This window comes from Mus caroli, unplaced genomic scaffold, assembly GCF_978045245.1.
Source record: "Mus caroli unplaced genomic scaffold, Mus_caroli_1 scaffold_20, whole genome shotgun sequence".
In the NCBI taxonomy this organism is placed as follows: domain Eukaryota; kingdom Metazoa; phylum Chordata; class Mammalia; order Rodentia; family Muridae; genus Mus; species Mus caroli.
Genome location: NW_028227275.1, coordinates 20936747 through 20954118, shown reverse-complemented (window position 1 = coordinate 20954118; position 17372 = coordinate 20936747). Strand labels below are relative to the sequence as shown.

The following is a 17372-nucleotide window of genomic DNA, read 5'->3' as shown; positions in this document are numbered from 1 at the left end:
AAAGCCAGCTGACTCTAAACCCCACCTTGTTTGGTATGTAGAATTATGAGGACTACAGGCATGTTTGATGTTTCTGGGTCAAATAATTCTTAAAAAAAAAAAAGATTAGGGCAAGTGGTTCTAATAATTGCTAACACTCAGCCCATCAGCCCCTTTATAAAAACCTTTAAACTTTAGAAACTTAAGATCACGGGATTCTGGTATATGGAGGGCTCAGACCCCAAAGCGGGGGAAAATGTTATTTGATATGGTTAAAAACCTAAAGTGGTAAGTTCCACATGAGCCACATAACATTGTATTGCTGTTACAACTTTATATCATACTCTGATATCCTATATCTGTATCATATCTGTTTCTTTCTAGTTTTATAATGTGCTTCAAAAGGTCCTAAGTTGGGGGGTAGAGAGATGGCTCAGTGATTAACAGTACTTTCCCCTCTTGAAGAGGACACAGCATCCACGTCGTAGATCATAACCACCTTTAACTCCAGTTCCAAGAGATTCTTTTAGTCTCCACAGGCCCCAAGCACGCACACACACAATACTCATACAGTCATGCGTGCAAATGCTTCTACATGCAAAGTAAAAATAAATAAGTTTAAAAGTCTTAAATCACTAAACAAATGATAATGACAACCTCAAATGGGGCTCTCTCAGGAGGAGCAGGCTTTCTGTGTATCCAAACCTTTTTGACAGTCTAAAGCAATGCTTATATTTCCCTGGAGAAGGACAGAAACCTTGCTACACCCTCCCTGTGCAGTCCCTGGAGTCTCTTACCAAGGGACCACAAATCAAACAAAGCCAAACTACAAGTGGGCTCCATCCCCAGATAACTCTCCAGGATGGCTCATCTTCACTGTCTGCTTGAGAACTAAGAAACACTTAAGATGTTAGTGAAGCATACCTCTGGAGATGACAGTGAGGGTATTTCCAGAGATGATTAAACTGTGGGGACTCTGCGCTATCGATGGTTAAATCCATCTGTGAACTCAAGATTTACCACTGGGAGGTTGTGGAGGATGACATCTGCTTGAAGAAGCCTATCTCTGGGGCATCATCTTATCCTGGCCCCTTCCTGCTGCTGTTTCTCACTGCTTCCTGTTTTCCACCAGGCCCTCCTTGCCCTGACAGGCTGAATCCCCTCCAACCAACTTCCCTCCTCTAAGTTGTTCTGCCAGGAACTTGGTAATAGCAATGGAAAACCGAATACTCTCTGACTGAGTGCTGGATCCACAGAAGTTTGCTCCAATTGTACCGAGGGGAAGGAGACTGCCTGTCCTTAGGTGTCTAACCTATAGGTGAGCGGGAGATGGTCACTTACTTTAACACTAGAGAGTGACACTCTGGACACTAGTGATTTGTTCTCAAACTCATGGACAGCAGGGGTATTATATGAAAACCCTGCCTGCACAGCGGAGAAGCCTGGTCCTCACTGGTCCTTTCCAGTGAGGGTAGCATCCCCCTCATTCGGCCATACAAAACAGCACCTGGAGGCAGGACTAAGAATTAGCATTCCACAGGTAAGAGAAGCGAAGTCTTATACCCAGGAACAAATATTTATATGAGGGGCAACAAAAAACAAACTCTGGGGTTCCTAACATAAATGTCTCTTTTTCCTACCCCCACCTCTGTGTGTGTGTGTGTGTGTGTGTGTGTGACCACAGCCACCTGGGATGGCCAGTGGAAAGTGGGCTGGAACCTAATGACTCAAAGAAGGGCTGTGAAGGGCACCTTGGGCTTAACCACAGCCTGTCCTGGTCCTCCAGCCAAGTCCTGATAAAGTTGAGAGGCTATGAGAACCCCATGTCCTCCCAACTCAGGCTCTGCCCAAATCACAAGAGCGGCGGTATGCTAAAGTCACGCAGGAGCCATTGTAGCAGCTGCTCAGAAACTGGTGGCTTCTGTGACTCAGGGGATCAGGGGTTCTTAATGTCAGAGCTCATTGAGCCCTTGCTCCATGTACCCTGCGTGCACACTGGCTTTGTCAGGAGAGTGAATCAACTGCCTTCATTAGATCCTCCCAAGGTGCCCACGACCAAAGAACAGCGGCAAGCCATCGTGCCACACCATTAGTTACTGATGGGCAGCACGGCTCCCTTCTGCAGCCCCAGAGGCTGACTCTGTACTGGGCACAAGAGTAGAACTCAGTAATAGACCAGACTCAACGCAAGCACCTAGAGACAATGGTGCCTCACATCTACTACACGCTTGGCACAGCACTCAGGGAACAGCCGCTCATTCGCAGAATCTCCCATGAGCTGCACAGATCATTGGGATCCAAAAATGTCATCCTTGTCCACTGAATCTGACCCTCTTGAGTCTCAACACGCTTTCCAGGAAGTTCAGCCGGCAGCTTCAAGCACTGTGTGGGTCTAGGGGCTCTTACTTAGACCTACCACCCAGGGTCATCCATCTACTGGCAGTCACCCAAAAGGGAAGAACTTCCCACATCTCCCAACACCTGATTCATCTGAGACAGAGCAACCAGGTGTTCTTCAGAGGCCTTCCATAAGTCTGCCTCCACAAAGCCCCTCTGGTCTGACCACCTGGGTACAGGCCACAGTTCCTCAAGGCACATTTACTATTGTGGTTCATGGTTATATCTGCTCTAGGGTATAGAAACTATTCCTGTTTCCATTATCCCTGTGGTCTGTCAATCAACACACGGGGAAATTCAGAAGACGGTGTTGACTGGACATCGCCGGAACAGGATCATAAGTCAGCAGGTAAATAAATAGATTGCTCACCTACCTGAAAGACTACTGAGTCGCTTTTGCTGCTCTGTGATGAAAGAAAAGAACACAACGTAAGTAGTGTTTATACAGCACCTGGTGAGACAGAGAAGCCCCAGAATAAATAATCAGGACAGAATACTCTGGGCCCTGCTGTCTTCCAGGCTTAGATGTTAAAATGCACACCCCAGCTGAGGCAGGAGTCATGATGTAGCTCCAATGATCCAGGCAAGAGGTCCCCCAGCTCCCCAAACTACAGATCTGCACCGGGACCTGGGCCTACCAAAGTGATCTAGGAGTTTCCATCTTGTCCCAAGGTGATCTCTTCCCTCAGGACTCTTCCAACCTCACATGGTCCTCTTACCATGCCAGACTCGGTACCTTCTGGTAGAGCTATGAGAAGAATTGGGGACATGGCAACTGCCATCTCCTGAGCTTGCCAATGCCAGCCCTGTTGTAAGAGCCTTTTCATCTAACACTTGAAATCTTAGCACCAGCCTCGGCTGTTAGGGACAGCTATTTTCCTCAGTGGAGATCCTCAGCGCTGTAGCTTAGTCACCAAACATCTGCCTGTTCCAGGGTAATAGAGAAATTCTAAAAATAATCGGCATTAGCAAAGTGACCTCACTGGGATAAGGGGCTTAGATTACTCAAGATAACACTGAAAACCATCTGGTTCTAGAAGCAAAACCTCCAGCTCATAGCCTACAGTTCTTTCCAACCCTCGTGACCTGGTCGCTGCGGTACTGAATGCAGCTGCTCACTCTCCTGGGCCGTCATGTGGAGGGGAGGCCAAGGTCTTATTGACAGCATCCTGTGTGCCCTATGTGATAAGCAGAAAAGTAACCTTTACCTTCTACAGCTGCTAAACAGCAAGCCGACCAGAGAGATAAAAATAGACCAGGCCGGCCCATGCACACTGTCACTGTCCCCAGTGGCCACATTCCTATCCTGCTGCTAGAATCGGTATGCAGTAGAAGCAAACAGAGCAGCTTGGGACCTCAAGGCCAGTGGACACCGCAGCTGTCCTCCTCAGCTTCATGCATGGGACTCACACCGGCTGAACGAAGAGGCACCGTGGAGTTCAAGGCTTGACTCTGCTGGCAACTTGCCAGATGACAGGAACCAACAGAATGACCTCTTGGCCTCAGTTTCTTCATCTGTGGTATCAGAGTACCCTGGTATCTTAAAGGATTTACGGGTGCCACACTCTATACTGCAAGGTGCCAGGCAGGGCCCTCCCTTGCCAGCAGAAGCGAATGTAAGCAACAGAGAAATATAAGATGCTGCTTCTGCTTCCAAGGCAAAATGGCTGTTCTCACAGAATGCCGTACAGACGGCAGTAGCTATTTTTTCAGTCACCAGCACTGGGATGACACTCCGACCGTTCCTGTCCACAGACTCATAGTCTGGGAACCATGGAGGTCTTGCTATTCAAAGTGGTCCGCAGCCAACCGCAATGGCAAACTTCCTAAAGCTCTGAAACCTGGTCCCCCTACCCCATCTCCATAGCTTTGGAATCTGAACTGCAAGCTAACCAGACTCTCGAGATCCAGCACACAGTACAGGCTGAAAGGCCCCGCTGGGGACCGTGTGCATCTTTCAGCCTGAGACTTTTCCTGAGTCAAACCCTTGCTTCAGTGACCGAGGGCGAGCAATGTCCGGGACACACTGGCACGAGTGGAAAGGGAACAGTGCTGTTCACAATCACTCAGAGCCTGTTGTCCCCTAGTGTGAGGAGGTTGGCCAGGAGAGACATCTGTGCCAAACTAGGCCCTGTGACAGTCTAGACGTAAAAAAAAAAAAAAAAAAAAAAAAGGAAACTTTTACTTTTTTAAGGATGATTAAACCAGATTTTCAGATATAGAGTAAAGTTCTCACCGCTTAGGAAACTTTGCCATAGTTAAGAAATTGTTCTTTTGTGAGAAGAAGCAGAGATGCCAGGCTGGGTACATTCCAAAGCAGGGCCAGGAGACACTTGACGCAAACCTCACTGATAGGCACACACTCTCACTCTTCCCTACCTATCCTGGCCTACCTGGGATGAACCCAGAGTTGTTCTCTTTACAGAAACCACTAGTTAATTAAAAAAACAAAACAAAAACAAAACAAAAAAACAGACAAGCCAAACTCCGTAGCATCACATACTTTTCTGCAGGATGTGCTTCACTCTGGACCAATCCTAATTTTAAACCAAAGGCAGAACTTTTGGTCAAGAGAAAAACAGGAACCAAAAGTCCTCTTTGATGAATAAGAGAATTTCACTCATTCAAGGAAGAGACAAAGAGGGAACTCAGGCATTTTGGTGCCTGAAAACGTCCCTGTAGGTGTTGTCAGAGGGCCTTGGCACAAGCGGCTGACATTACGCTTGGCATTTCCCAAAGCCCAAGCTGCCTTGGGAATAAATCCCGTCTTTAAAGAAACTGCCTTTCTTTCTGGGAACTAACTTGTTTTTTAGAATAATGAGTCATGAAGAAGTTCACAGAGAAGCTATTGCCTTTTTTCTGCATTTTTCTTTGTTCTGCATGACAGACACTGGCAAGGAGAGCCGCTGCCAGGGAGGGTGTCAGGGCAGAAGGAGAATGGGCGCTCAGATGGAGGGCCCTTCTGTCCTGAGGAAGGACACCGGGGGCCACACAGTGCAAAAACAACAATGACGAAAACAGCCTGAAACCGCTGAAGCCACCGCGAAAGACTGAGTGAACATATTTAAAGTGAGAGAAAATGTTTTAATGCATCTACTTTTCCAGTTAGAAGCAGAAAAGAGAAACCTCTCTTCGGTATGGAAATAAGATTGTAGCCCCATCTCCTCTAAGGGAAGGGCAGGGAAGTGAGTGAGAAAGGGGGTGTCAAGAAGATAGGGCTTGGAACAAAGCTTTGAGCTACAGACAGTACACAGCCCTGCAGTGTTCTTTTAGTTCAGTGTAAAAGAACCCGGGTTTTGCCTGAGAGATGGCTGGAAGATGTCCCATTTCGTGCTGCAAAAAGACTTAGAAATGGGAAGTTTATTCCTCTGTGCAATTCCAAAATGGAAAGGCTGGAATTCAAAACCACTGCCTGAATTTTAAAGCAGAAAGGTGAAGCTATACGATGACTATGTCGAAGCTCTTGGGTTTGACCGATCCCCAAGGCTCTTTCAGAGATGCAGCAGGAGCAACCAGAATAGCCAGAGAAACTATAGGAACCAAACAGAAGCCCTAAGCATCAGAGCTGCTTGGGCCATGTGGAATCAGTGCAAACAGACACACAAATCTAGGTCACAGAGGATGGCACTCTGAGAAGAGGAGCAGCCAATAACCAGGAGAAAGTCTAGAAGCCTCTGTTACAGAGCCACAAAAGCATCGTTTACATTGTAAACAATGAACTAGTCAGTGTTTCCTCTTTCGAAATTTAGTATTCAAAACTGCACTTTCTAGAAACTTATCACTCTGGACAAGTTAGTCACTTAGGACAGCACTTAAGAGATATACTGTAGCCACAGGCCTGAGGCAAAGCTTCTTTACAAATCCTAAGATAAAGAACCGAGAGACACAAACTTCCACTTTTGTACATTTAACTGTTTGCAGATAACCACACACACACAAAAAAAAAACCAACAAAACAAAACAAAACAAAAAACAAGGTACAGCACATGAGCATGACCATGAACCAGCCCAGCATATATAGACAATTGACATTATTGCAAATCAGGGTCTCTGTCTCCCGGCTAGGGCTGATCTTTGGGTCCTTGGACAGATAGACAGCTTCCTTAGAGGCAGGGTTGGGGAAATGTTTTTGAAGAAGGGACTTCTTGCCCCAGACATCATGAGTTGGAACTGCTGACCCCAGCACCCTGCAGGAGGCTGCCTTACCTCGATTGTGCTGCAGGAGCACAATGGTAGGGTTGACGATGGTGGTGGAGGGGTAGGCAGACGAAGGTCTGCTTGTTGGAGGGAAGTCTTGGGAATCAGTTTCAATGTGGGAAGAAGAAACTTCGTTTAGTAAAGGACTGCCCTGAAAAACAAAACATTAAAAAGAAGTGTAAATACAAGACATCTTGAATTAAGACTTAGTAAGGAGAGGGAATGACCATCTCTACAAAGTCCTTAATTATAAAAGAAAATGTAACCAATGGGTCAATTCCAGTTAGGAGCTGAATCTGGAAATTTTTTCTCCTAGTTGGTATTAGTAAGGGGGAAGAGAAGGCAGGTCAGTAAATGTTGCTGAGAGTCTCAGTATTGTCCATTTTGTTCACCTAGTAGAAGCTGTGCATCAATCTGGTTACTGCAAAGGCAGACTCAAACCAAAATAAGATAACATGCAAAACTCATGCCATTCCAGATGCAATCTAAGAACGCGAGCTGGTGTAAAGTGGGGAAAGCCAGGCACCCTCTGGAGAGATGTCAGACAAGGCGCTGGTGTAAGAAGAAAGAGGAACCCCTTTGTCATAGACAGTTACTCTGAACATCACTGAGCAGTCAGAGAAGCGCCGAGCAATTTCAGCAGCCAAGCGGGATTCTATCCTGCCTGCTGGGACGCCTCCTTCTTCACTCCAGTGTCAGACCAACAAAAATCCTTGGACCAAGCCATGGGAAATCTTGACTTTAAAACCTGAGACTCCCACCAGAAACATACTTTTATAAACCGATGAAGCGATAATGCCAACCTTTTGAAACAAATGAGAAACAAGGTCCGAAAATAGGGCATTGACTGGCAAATGTTCCCTCTCCACCACACTTAGAGGTTCTGCAAAGGTTTTGTTTTATATATTTCAAACCTTAAAGATGACAACCCCCATGCCCCAGTTCTGGGGACTAAGCTTAGGGCTGAGCCCATGCTAGGCAAACACTCCATATCCTCAGCCCCAGGGTAGCATTCTTTTTCTTTTTTCTTTTTTCAAAGACAGGGGTCTCCCTATATAGCCCAGGCTAGCTTGAAATTACCTATATAGACCAGGCTAGCATCAAACTCAGAGATCTGCTTACATCTAGACACGTGCCACTAAGCTTGGTAAGTTGGCATTCTTAAAGGGCTTTAAGAACAAGATTTCGATGGCTATTTTTGAAATAATTATGCTCAGCGATCACCTACAGGGTGTACTGGCACACAAGGACAATCTCTCTCTCTCTCACCACATAGTACAATGCCCTGAAAATGGCTCAAAAGGAAAACAAAACAACAGCAACAACACTATGAAAGTGACAGAGGCTAGCTACCAGCAAGGGTGTGTGGGAGCTAAGTTTTCCCAGCAACAGGATGCATACTCCTCAGAAGAGGTATGGGTATCAGCACCCTGGACAGCTCTCAACACACAGTAGGGGCCTTTGTCACACAGTAGGGGCCTTTGTCACCAATACCTTGTTGAACTCTTTTAAATGTTCTCTATCTAGATAGCCACTTCTATGAGCTCAACTTTGGAGTAAGATCTTTTTCCAAGGCTTGAGGGGTTTGTATCAATCAACTTAGGGTCTGGATGCCACCCTACCAGGCACAGAGTACACCAGTCTGCAGCAAAGATGAGCTGCAAAGCTCAATGTAAGAGATCCAAGCTCACGGTTCTATCTGGCTTAAATCCTGCTCTATCTATAACTGTACTGAGCTGCATCTGGAGGTTGGAGAAGAGGCCCATCCCATGATGCAACAGTTCCCAGCTTTTGTGTGTTTGACACCTCATTACAATTTCCCCACTAAGCTAAATAAGACGTTTCCTTCCTGTTCTCTGACTCGATTCAGCTTAACAAGCGGTTTAACCTAGTTTCATGGGCATACTTCTTCCAACAAAGGACGCAAGTAAATGTTCAGTCCTAGCCGCAAAACACGTGGTGCTCACTGTATGTCAATAGTGGTGGTGTTTATGGCTCCAACATCAAAACCCACTTGATACCTGCAACCAAGTGAGAGGCCCCTGCTCCTTCCCAGACCCACTCAATCAAATCTATGGCATATAAACTAGACTTCTCCAGTGCTCGGATGATCCCACGTGCACCAACCAGCCTGAAGAGTGGATGCTCTCTACGTAACTCCTCCATGCTGTCTGAAAGCAGGAGTCCTGGCTTGTTGTAAGTGCACCTGTAAATGAATCCTAGTTGCTTAGAACATGCCTAGATGAAACCATCACTAACCTAGCAGTTCCTTTAACGTCTTCATTCACCAGGGTAAGTCCTCAGCAACGCAGCTAACAGGAACTAGGACTTCCCCTATGCTGGGCTGAATTGAGTCCACTGAGTCCCTATCATAGGAGTGGTTACTACATGACCCCACTAAGCCAGCAAGTGTCCTCACATTACGACTTACGATGTCCATTCAGATTCTTTTGCTCCGGGCTTCTACTGTATCAGAAGCAGCTGGGCTGTCTATTAAGAGACTCATTCTGAACAGAGAGGACTTTTAAATTTCCCACAGTTACTGATATATGTGTTTGCCACCAAAACCACTGTGGCCTCCTCCTCAGGGGCCCTAGCAATTATGTCTTGTGAGAAAGTCTTAACACATCAGTTTTCAGATCTATTTACTCAATTAGATGCACCGCCCCATCCCCTTTCTCTCCCTCTCTCCGTTTCTGTTTAACAGAGAGTCTGCTTCATGAAATCAGCCAAAGAATAAAAATTTTCCTCCTCATAAACTCTCTTATTCCTCATTTCCTATCACCAAATCTGCCTGTGGCTTTCCACAGCTTTTCTCAGCTTTCAACACTGCATCTGCCCTGACCTATGAAGATCAGGACCAGGTAAGGTAAAAATCACAGACACTTCTCAGAGGGAAGACAGACTTCCATCAGAAAGATGTGCATTCCCAACAGAGCAGAGGAAGAGAGAGTTCTTGAAAGGCAAGAGTAGCCATAGGTGGCCCATAGGATGCACATGGGAGACATGCTCTCAGGGACAGCACACACAGATCCAGCCATCACACAAGCACAGTGGCCAAGGCCGCCTCAGAACTTAGTACTTCAGTGAGAAAGGGAGGGTTTTACTGTCAGGAGCAGACATTCAGGGTAGCCGTGGGGAAGGGAGTCCAGCAAGCTTACGGTACTTGAGACAGCTCCCGGGAGGTCAGGCTCCAGGCCTCTGTGGAGGTCCTCCGGGACGGGAGGGACCAGCGGAGGTGGTGGTGAGGGTGGTGGCGTCTGGCTAGCAGGGGAGAGGGAGCCACAAGCACTGGCTGGCTGGCTGTGGTGGGGCCGCCTCTGCAGATGAGGGGGAATGAAATCATCTAGTGTCGGGAAGGTCAGAGGTGAGGCAGCAGGGGTGGTCGCCGGGACAGTGTGGACGCAGCCAAGTGGCCCCAGAGATGCTGGAGTTCTGGCAGTGCCTTCTTGCCCTTGCCCTCTGTCAGTATTAACCAGGTAGAGAGGAGCAACTATTACCTCAGACGCGGCTGAGCTGGAGGAGGTTGCACCCTGTGGGAAATAAGGGGTTGTTACGCGGTTACGCAAAGGGGACGGCAGAGAGACAGGAATTCCACATTTAAACAGTTGCGCGTGGACATGCAGTGATGCACTTCAAGAAATATTTAATCAGTGCCCTTTCCTCAGAGTACATGAGACAGTCAGTGCTAGCCAGCACTAGCCAGCTGGCCTCCTGATACTCTATGACACAGAGGGAGCCCCATCCAAGTTCACTTTCCGTCTGTCTATTTTTGAATCCTTTTAACACTTTATGAGAGAGAAAGAGAACAAACAACAGAAGAGAGTCAGGCGGGCAAGCAGACAGCGTTTAACCCCACAAAACTGCCACGGAGCCCGCAAGCTTGGGAGCAAATACAGTTTCTTTAGTGCCTTGTCGTAAGACTTGAACACTCTTACCACATTATTAGTCTATGAATTCCATGGTCTGGCATACTGAGACATTTACAGACAGGAGCCAGGGAGGCAGGAGAGGCTGTGCTCAGAGGGTTAGATAGAAGGACTCGGGGTTCAAGTGCCATAACACTGGTGGGGAGAGGGAGGGCAGGGAAGCCCAAAAGACAAGTGAGCCGCTTCAACCGGTTCTGAGAGAGACAGTGTAGAGGACACACAAACATTCCTAGTTTCTTGCCTTGGCTGGATAACATGGCTGCAAAAGGTAAGTTTCTTTGTTCTTCTGGTTTTCGGGATCAGAGGTAACCTGAGGGCCTAGCCTGTGAGGCCTCACTGCATCTGGAAACGAGGCCCATGTCCCCAGTGTGGGATTCTCACCGCGGTTACCGGCTTCTTTGCGGTTGTCAAAGAATAGCTTGGGAGGGTCAGGAGGAGGAGCAGGGGGTGGTTTTCCTGTGCTGGCTGTGGCTGTGCCAGGGACAAGGCAGGGAGCTGGTGCCCGAGTGCCTGCGGCCTCCGAGGGAGCGTCTGGGGCCGAGTCACGCGCAACAGGAGGGTAGTTTTCCGATGTTGCCCGGCAAATGTTATTGGATAAACAGGGGACATATAAGCTGCTGATCTGTTTATTCCCTGTGGCCTCACAACGTGTGTTAGAGCTCACATTCTTACTGTATACTAATCTGGAGGCTACATAGTGTTGCTGGGGTTGGGAGGGCACTTCAAGGCCCATGGACCCCAAAAGCAATGAACCGGGACATGATGCATTTCGGGGAGCCAACCTAGCTCCCAGGGGAACAGAGGTGGGTGTAGGCAGTGAGGGGTTCTGTTGGCTGGGGGTGCTGGGTGGGATGTAGGGTTTTGGTGAACTCATGTAAAGGGAGTCCTTGTAGTTGCGGTGGATAGTGGGGGACTGCCATGCGAAGCGGTCCTCTTGAGGGAAAGGAAGGCATGGGGGAGACAGAACCTTTAGTAGTGGTTTCAAGATATGACGTCAGAACAGAGAGAAAGAAAGGGAGGGGGGAGATGGAGAGAAGGACCATTAGAAACAGCAGCATGGCATGGTAAAAGGCAAAACAACTCTTGACAGAACTGCAAGCAAATCCTTCTGGCGCCCACAGCTGTGGTCTGGGCAGCTCTGAGGACTGCCTCACTTACCTGCAGGGCTGGCCTGACTCACAAGCCAGGGAGGCGGAGCCAGCTCCATCACTAATGCTTGTCTGCCTGCATCCGGACGCCCCTGAGCTGAGTGAGTCCTCTTTCCTTCCCAACCCCACTTTAAAAGTTTGAGTTCACTAGAGTCGTCTGAGTGACTTTAATTCGTTCCCTCTAGGAAAAGGAGAAATGGAAGGCCCTTCTGTGTGTGTGTTCACAGGAGTCCCTGATTCTGTTCTCCACTCCATGACCATACAGAGTTCTCTTAGGGGAGGGAGGGCATTAAAAAACTTTGAGTCCATGTGTACTCTTTTCTCAGAAGAAATAATCTGATAGAATTAATCACTAAGAACATAGCTGAAGGCTAGGCCTCAGTTTGCCTAGCACGCTTAAGGCTCCAAGTTCAATCCCCAGCACAAATAAGACGGCATGGGAAACAGTCATGAGGTTAAAAAAACATGTAGTCTCCCACCTCTGAAGCACATGGGCATGCAATTAGCCTATGGGGTTGGGATGAGTCTGATTTATTTAGCCAGTCTACCACCAGGCACAGGCAATGATTTTTATACTCAACTTTAGCCACGCCATAAGAACAAAGCTCTGGAAACCAGGCTCAGAGTTACAGAGCTGAAACTCATCCCTCTCCATCCAACCTTTCTTCTATGGGTCTCAGTGGGGCAGAGGGGGAAGAGGCCAGCTGACTCTCTAGCCTGACCTTCCTCAGCCAACCTGTGGCTCGCCTGGGAACTCGACTCCCAGAGGAGCAGCACCAATGTGCCCAGACTTTGCTCGCTGGCCCTGATCTTCAGATTTCAGTATGAGAACAAAACCAGAAGTCTCTTGTAATTACCGCTGTGAGAGAGCAGAAGTTGGTAAACATATGGCAGATGTGTGGTGACGAAAAACTAGGAAGAGCCTGGGAAGACGGCTCCATGAGTAAGAACATCTGCTGTGCAAGCCTGAGGACCTGAGTTCAAATCCCAAGGACTCAAAGAAAAAGCTTGGCATGACTGTACATCCCTATAACCCTAAGAACATGGGCCATAGTCAGGGGATCCCAGAGTTCACTGGCCAGCTGGCCTGGCTGAAACAGTGAGCTTGTGATTCAGTGGAATATCCTGTCTTAAGATTTTTGTCTGTCTTACAGACGCGCATACACAGGTGGGCACATCTGCATACTCACATGCATCTAACTGCCCACACGGAGGCCAGTTTTTATTTAACTTTTATACTTTGTAGAAGATATATGCGAAAGGGAGGGAACATTAGAAAGGGCTACTAGTGAAGAAAGTGAAAAAGTCTTTTTTTGGTGTGGATTAGACTATCATCCAGAAACAGTCAACAGCCTATACCTCGAACACAAGTTTGAAATGACAGGCAGTCTGGGTAGAGACTGAGGGATTCTCAATTAACCAGGTCTGTGTCTTATCCACTACATCCACAGTAGTGCCAGTGAAAGTGTGGCCATTTATAGCAGCCCTAAACCTACAACAAAGAGCCCCTCTAGTATATAACAAGAGCAAAACCTGTCACAATAGCTCTTTGGTTTGATGAGCTTTGTACAAAGTCAGTCTCCAGAAATGACGAATGAACTAGCTTCCACCAGTGGGACTGTCAAGTGAGCTCACAGATGAGATGCAAGCAGAAAGCCATTTGGATGTTGGCTCAGGTTTACTCTGGCTTTGCACCAGAGTCTCTTGCATGTAACTTCTTCTTGTCCGAAGATAGGACTCTGTTTCGATAATTTTTAAACTTAATTGAGCCACGGCCGTGTATGGCACCAGGACCGCATGATGTCAGGCACTAATCTTCCTAGGGTTGTAACCTTACAGAGAGGACACTTCCCCACGGTGTCCACAATACATACAGAGTCAAAGGACTTCCTGTCCTGGGGCTTCTTTTAATTCTAAAGAAGGAGCTAGAGCTGTATAAGCAAGCACATGAAGGAATAAGCAGCTTTTTGCTTACTTTTAAGAACTGCAGCCTACCCTGCCCACTGCCCACAAATGAAATTCAACTATCTTTTTGGAAAGTGTGTCTATGGGAGAGGGACACTTCTTAAAAAACATGGTGTGTTCATAGTTTATATTTCAGAAATGCCCAAGCCTCATCTCTCCTGGGACTACCATGCTGATGATGACATCACAGAAAGGGACACTGGTTCCCTGGCCATGGGAACTGGAGGAGAGTTAGGAAGAGTCAGCCCAGGCAGGCAGGACATAGAATTCCCACCTAGCCCATCCATCTTCTGGACCCTGACTGAGTCCTTAAGGGAAGACGTTCCGCTAACAGACCCATGAACTCCACAGGGCTGGAGCAAAGCCAAGAACTGCCCTGCCTGCCTTGCCTTTACTGAAGCCAGTATGTAATTAAAGCAAGCACTACACAGTAAAGAAGTCACATTTACTTTCAGAAAATAAATCTGCAAAGTAATACAGGGCATAACGTTCTTGACATGCAAATGGCAAACCTAACCCTGAACATGCAGGATACATTTCCTATGTCAGCTAATTGCCTGTCTCCCTGAAGACAGTGCAGGAAATGCGGAGTTGAGTAACAGACAGATTGTAGCATGTGCTGGTGGACAGGATGCTCAACCTTACTATAAAGCCACCCTTATAAACTCCCTGAGGGTAGCGTTCAGCACACTGGTCTGAGTACAAGTGCACAATAAAGTTGTGTTAAGTAGATTCATCTTTACCTCTCATGTGACATTTATTTATGTAATGCTAGGAAATAAGTTCTGGGCCTTGTATTTACCAGGCAAGTGTCTCACCCCTGAAATACAACCCCAACGTGGCCCTTGCTCTGTTTGTGTTCACAAAACCAAGAGGCAGTGGAGGGCTAGCCTTTGGCTAAGCCAGTGACAGTGAAAGGCAGTGTACTTCAATGCCTGCTTTGACTGGATGCTGGCTATGTTCTAATCTGAGTAGAGCAATAGTATCCATCCTTGAGACGGCTGCAAAGGAAGTGCTAATACCACAGACAGCACATTATATACACAGAAAGCTTTCACAAATGGGAAAAGTCTGACAAGCCATTTAACAGACAAGTGACATCCAGGAAGCCAGGTCTATCCACAGCGCCTGGCTCTACCCAGGGCCTACGTGTACAATGCTGAAAGTGAAGAGATAAGTCGTGGCTTAATGGTGCTGCTCATCAACAGACTGGGGAGTGACAAGCTGCAGACCAGGGAGACACAGAGAAAAGACACCATCTGATTTCCTCATATGTTCTAGGAGCACTTCAGAAGGAAGTACAGGACCTTGTACCGTCCAGGGATCATTTGAGCATCAGCACCTTCTATAAGGAAGATGGCTCCATTCCATGTAGGCAGCTCCTCCTTATAAAACACCCTTCATATACCACTGGAATGATAGGATCTAGTCCTTTTATCAAAATGGCAAAGTATAGTGAGGAGAAGAGCATAAAAAGGTAGAGAACCACCTAGGAGCAAAAACCAAAGCAAAATCAACCTACACCAAACTGTATAGCTTTAGAGGACTGTCTCCCATGCAAGCACTGTCAAGGCCTAACCCTGCTTAGCTTCCAAGATCAGATGAGCGTGTGCCTATTCAGGATGGTATGGGTATGTGTGGAGCGGGTATTCTATAGCAGAGCAGATCTGGACTATGAATCCAGCCTGTGCTGCAATTGTGATTGCTATTCTCGAGCCTTTGGGCTATGGATTTAAGGTCTGGCTACAAATAGCTGATATTAACCTGTCACAATACAGTCACTCAAACTCTGAAAGTCTCAGCTTTAGAAAGTTCCCAACACCCCATAGACCAGCCTCATCCCATTTTCCTATTCTCACTGACTCCCAACTCTCCCCGATCAGAGTCTGGATCCGTGCTCCACAATCCAGCTGGAAGGCACAAGTCTGGGCTGCCAAACTTGTGAACAGACACGGCCAACAAGTCTCCACCCCGTCTGCGTGCACACACCTACCTGGGGCTTGTCAGCACAAAGGCTGGGATGCACACTTCTATAGCCCTTGGCAGCAAGTGGGGAGGGCTGGGCGTTGCCATTGGTATCTGCACTGGAAGAAAGTTTCCATTCATCTGAGGCAAGAAAAACACAAACAAACCCCATCACTCACAGATAACACCCACCAGCTTCCCACTAATTCGAGGGTCCCTGGTGCCCCAAGGCACAGGAGATAAGAATGCAAGAAAAGTCATACCTGCTGAAGGGTCCTCTGGCTCCAGGCCTGTGCGAGGAGCAAGAAGGATGAAAACAAAGAGGGAAAAACAGAACCGATTATGTTTTCGGGAAGCAAGCATGAGACACACTGACCGATGAAAATCAGTGTTCCTCATCTGACACAAAACTCCCTTAGTCAAGAAGGCCTGATTACCATAGGAACCCACTTGAGACCATGATGTGTTCACAGGCGCTGACCTTTGAGAACACAAGACTACATTCAGAGGAATGAAGAAACAATTGTTCCTTGACATTCTTACTTTACAGACTGAAAGGCAACAGAACTCTCTGCTGTCCAGTCCCCAGCCCCAAGTCGGCTGTAGGCTCAGAAGGACTGCGCCTGAGCAGGCTGGGTTAATGGGCCCTAGAGTCTGACTGAAGGAAGCCTCAGTAGCATATTTTTGTTTGGTTTTACTTGTTTGTTTTTGGATCCCAAGTGTCTCCACCACATTAAATGAAAGTACAAGAACATTCACAATGTGGGCTGGAGAGATGGCTAAGCAGTTAAGAGGCTTTTGCCACACAATCGTAGCGAGCAGAGCTCAGATCCCAGTACCCACATGACAAGTCAGGAATCCCACAAATGCCTTTAACTCCAGTTCCAAGAGATCTGATGCCCTGCCCTCTTCTGGCCTCTGCCAAAGGGAGGCTGGGTGGGGGGATGAGCACACATGAATAAATAAAGCTAATAAAAATTTTTTGGATAAGAAAAACCCATACCTGATTTGATTTCACATGACAGATCACAGTCAAAACTTAAGTGTACTAAGAATATAATAGGCTACATGTATGAAGTTACATGAAACACAAATGAATCTCATGTGTAGGCTTGGGTCCCTTCCATAACATACTGCACTAGTGAGAATGCAAACACTAAAATCTAAAAGAAACAGATCCCAAGCACCTCAAATAAGACCCAGTGATTCTTTATGTGACTGTGCACCACAGCAAGGGACAGGCACAGATAATCCAGAAAGGAATGAGCTGTGCTTCCAAACACCCGGATTTAGGGACACTAAAATTTGAATTTCCTACAGCTTTCACGTAGCATGTAATACCATCCTTCTTTGCCTTTTTCTACCAGCCATTTAAAACACAAAAGTCACTTAGCCAGCGGGCTAGAGTTTGCTCACGGCCAGTTTGGCCAGCCCTATTCTAACAATCCTTTAACTTCCTTCTGTTCCTGACAGAACTCCTTTTCATACTGCTGTAGACACAAGCAGGGGGCCTACACTAGACCAATGGTGACTTTCCAGATGTTAAGAAGAGCAAACATTGGGCTGGCGAGATGGCTCAGTGGGTAAGAACCGTTTGCAACCACATGGTGGCTCACAAACACCCGTAGTGAGATCTGACGCCCTCTTCTGGTGCGTCTGAAGACAGCTACAGCGTACTTATGAATAAGAATAAATAAATCTTTGGACCAGAGAGAGCAGGGACTGAGCAAATGGGATTGAAAGGAGTTGACCAGAGTGAGCAGAGGTCCTAAAACAAAAATTTCAATTCCCA

At 47.2% G+C, this 17372-nt stretch overlaps 1 protein-coding gene across 14 annotated transcripts in view; it reads right to left on the bottom strand.

The window, feature by feature from the left end:
• The window catches only part of Sorbs1 (sorbin and SH3 domain containing 1), a 226687-nt gene that overhangs the window by 74258 nt on the left and 135057 nt on the right, over positions 1–17372 (bottom strand). For 8 of the 14 annotated variants that reach the window (XM_029472826.2, XM_085833983.1, XM_029472830.2 and 5 more), the window contains 7 exons: positions 15844–15870; positions 15609–15721; positions 10744–11469; positions 10074–10106; positions 9735–9893; positions 6583–6724; positions 2751–2780 (listed from right to left, as the gene is read on the bottom strand). In XM_029472826.2, the coding sequence (XP_029328686.1) occupies positions 2751–2780; positions 6583–6724; positions 9735–9893; positions 10074–10106; positions 10744–11469; positions 15609–15721; positions 15844–15870 (1230 nt within the window). Of the gene's footprint in view, positions 1–2750; positions 2781–6582; positions 6725–9734; positions 10107–10743; positions 11470–15608; positions 15722–15843; positions 15871–17372 lie in introns of all 14 variants that reach the window. The other 6 variants (XM_085833985.1, XM_021151939.3, XM_021151937.3 and 3 more) reach the window with 4 other exon arrangements.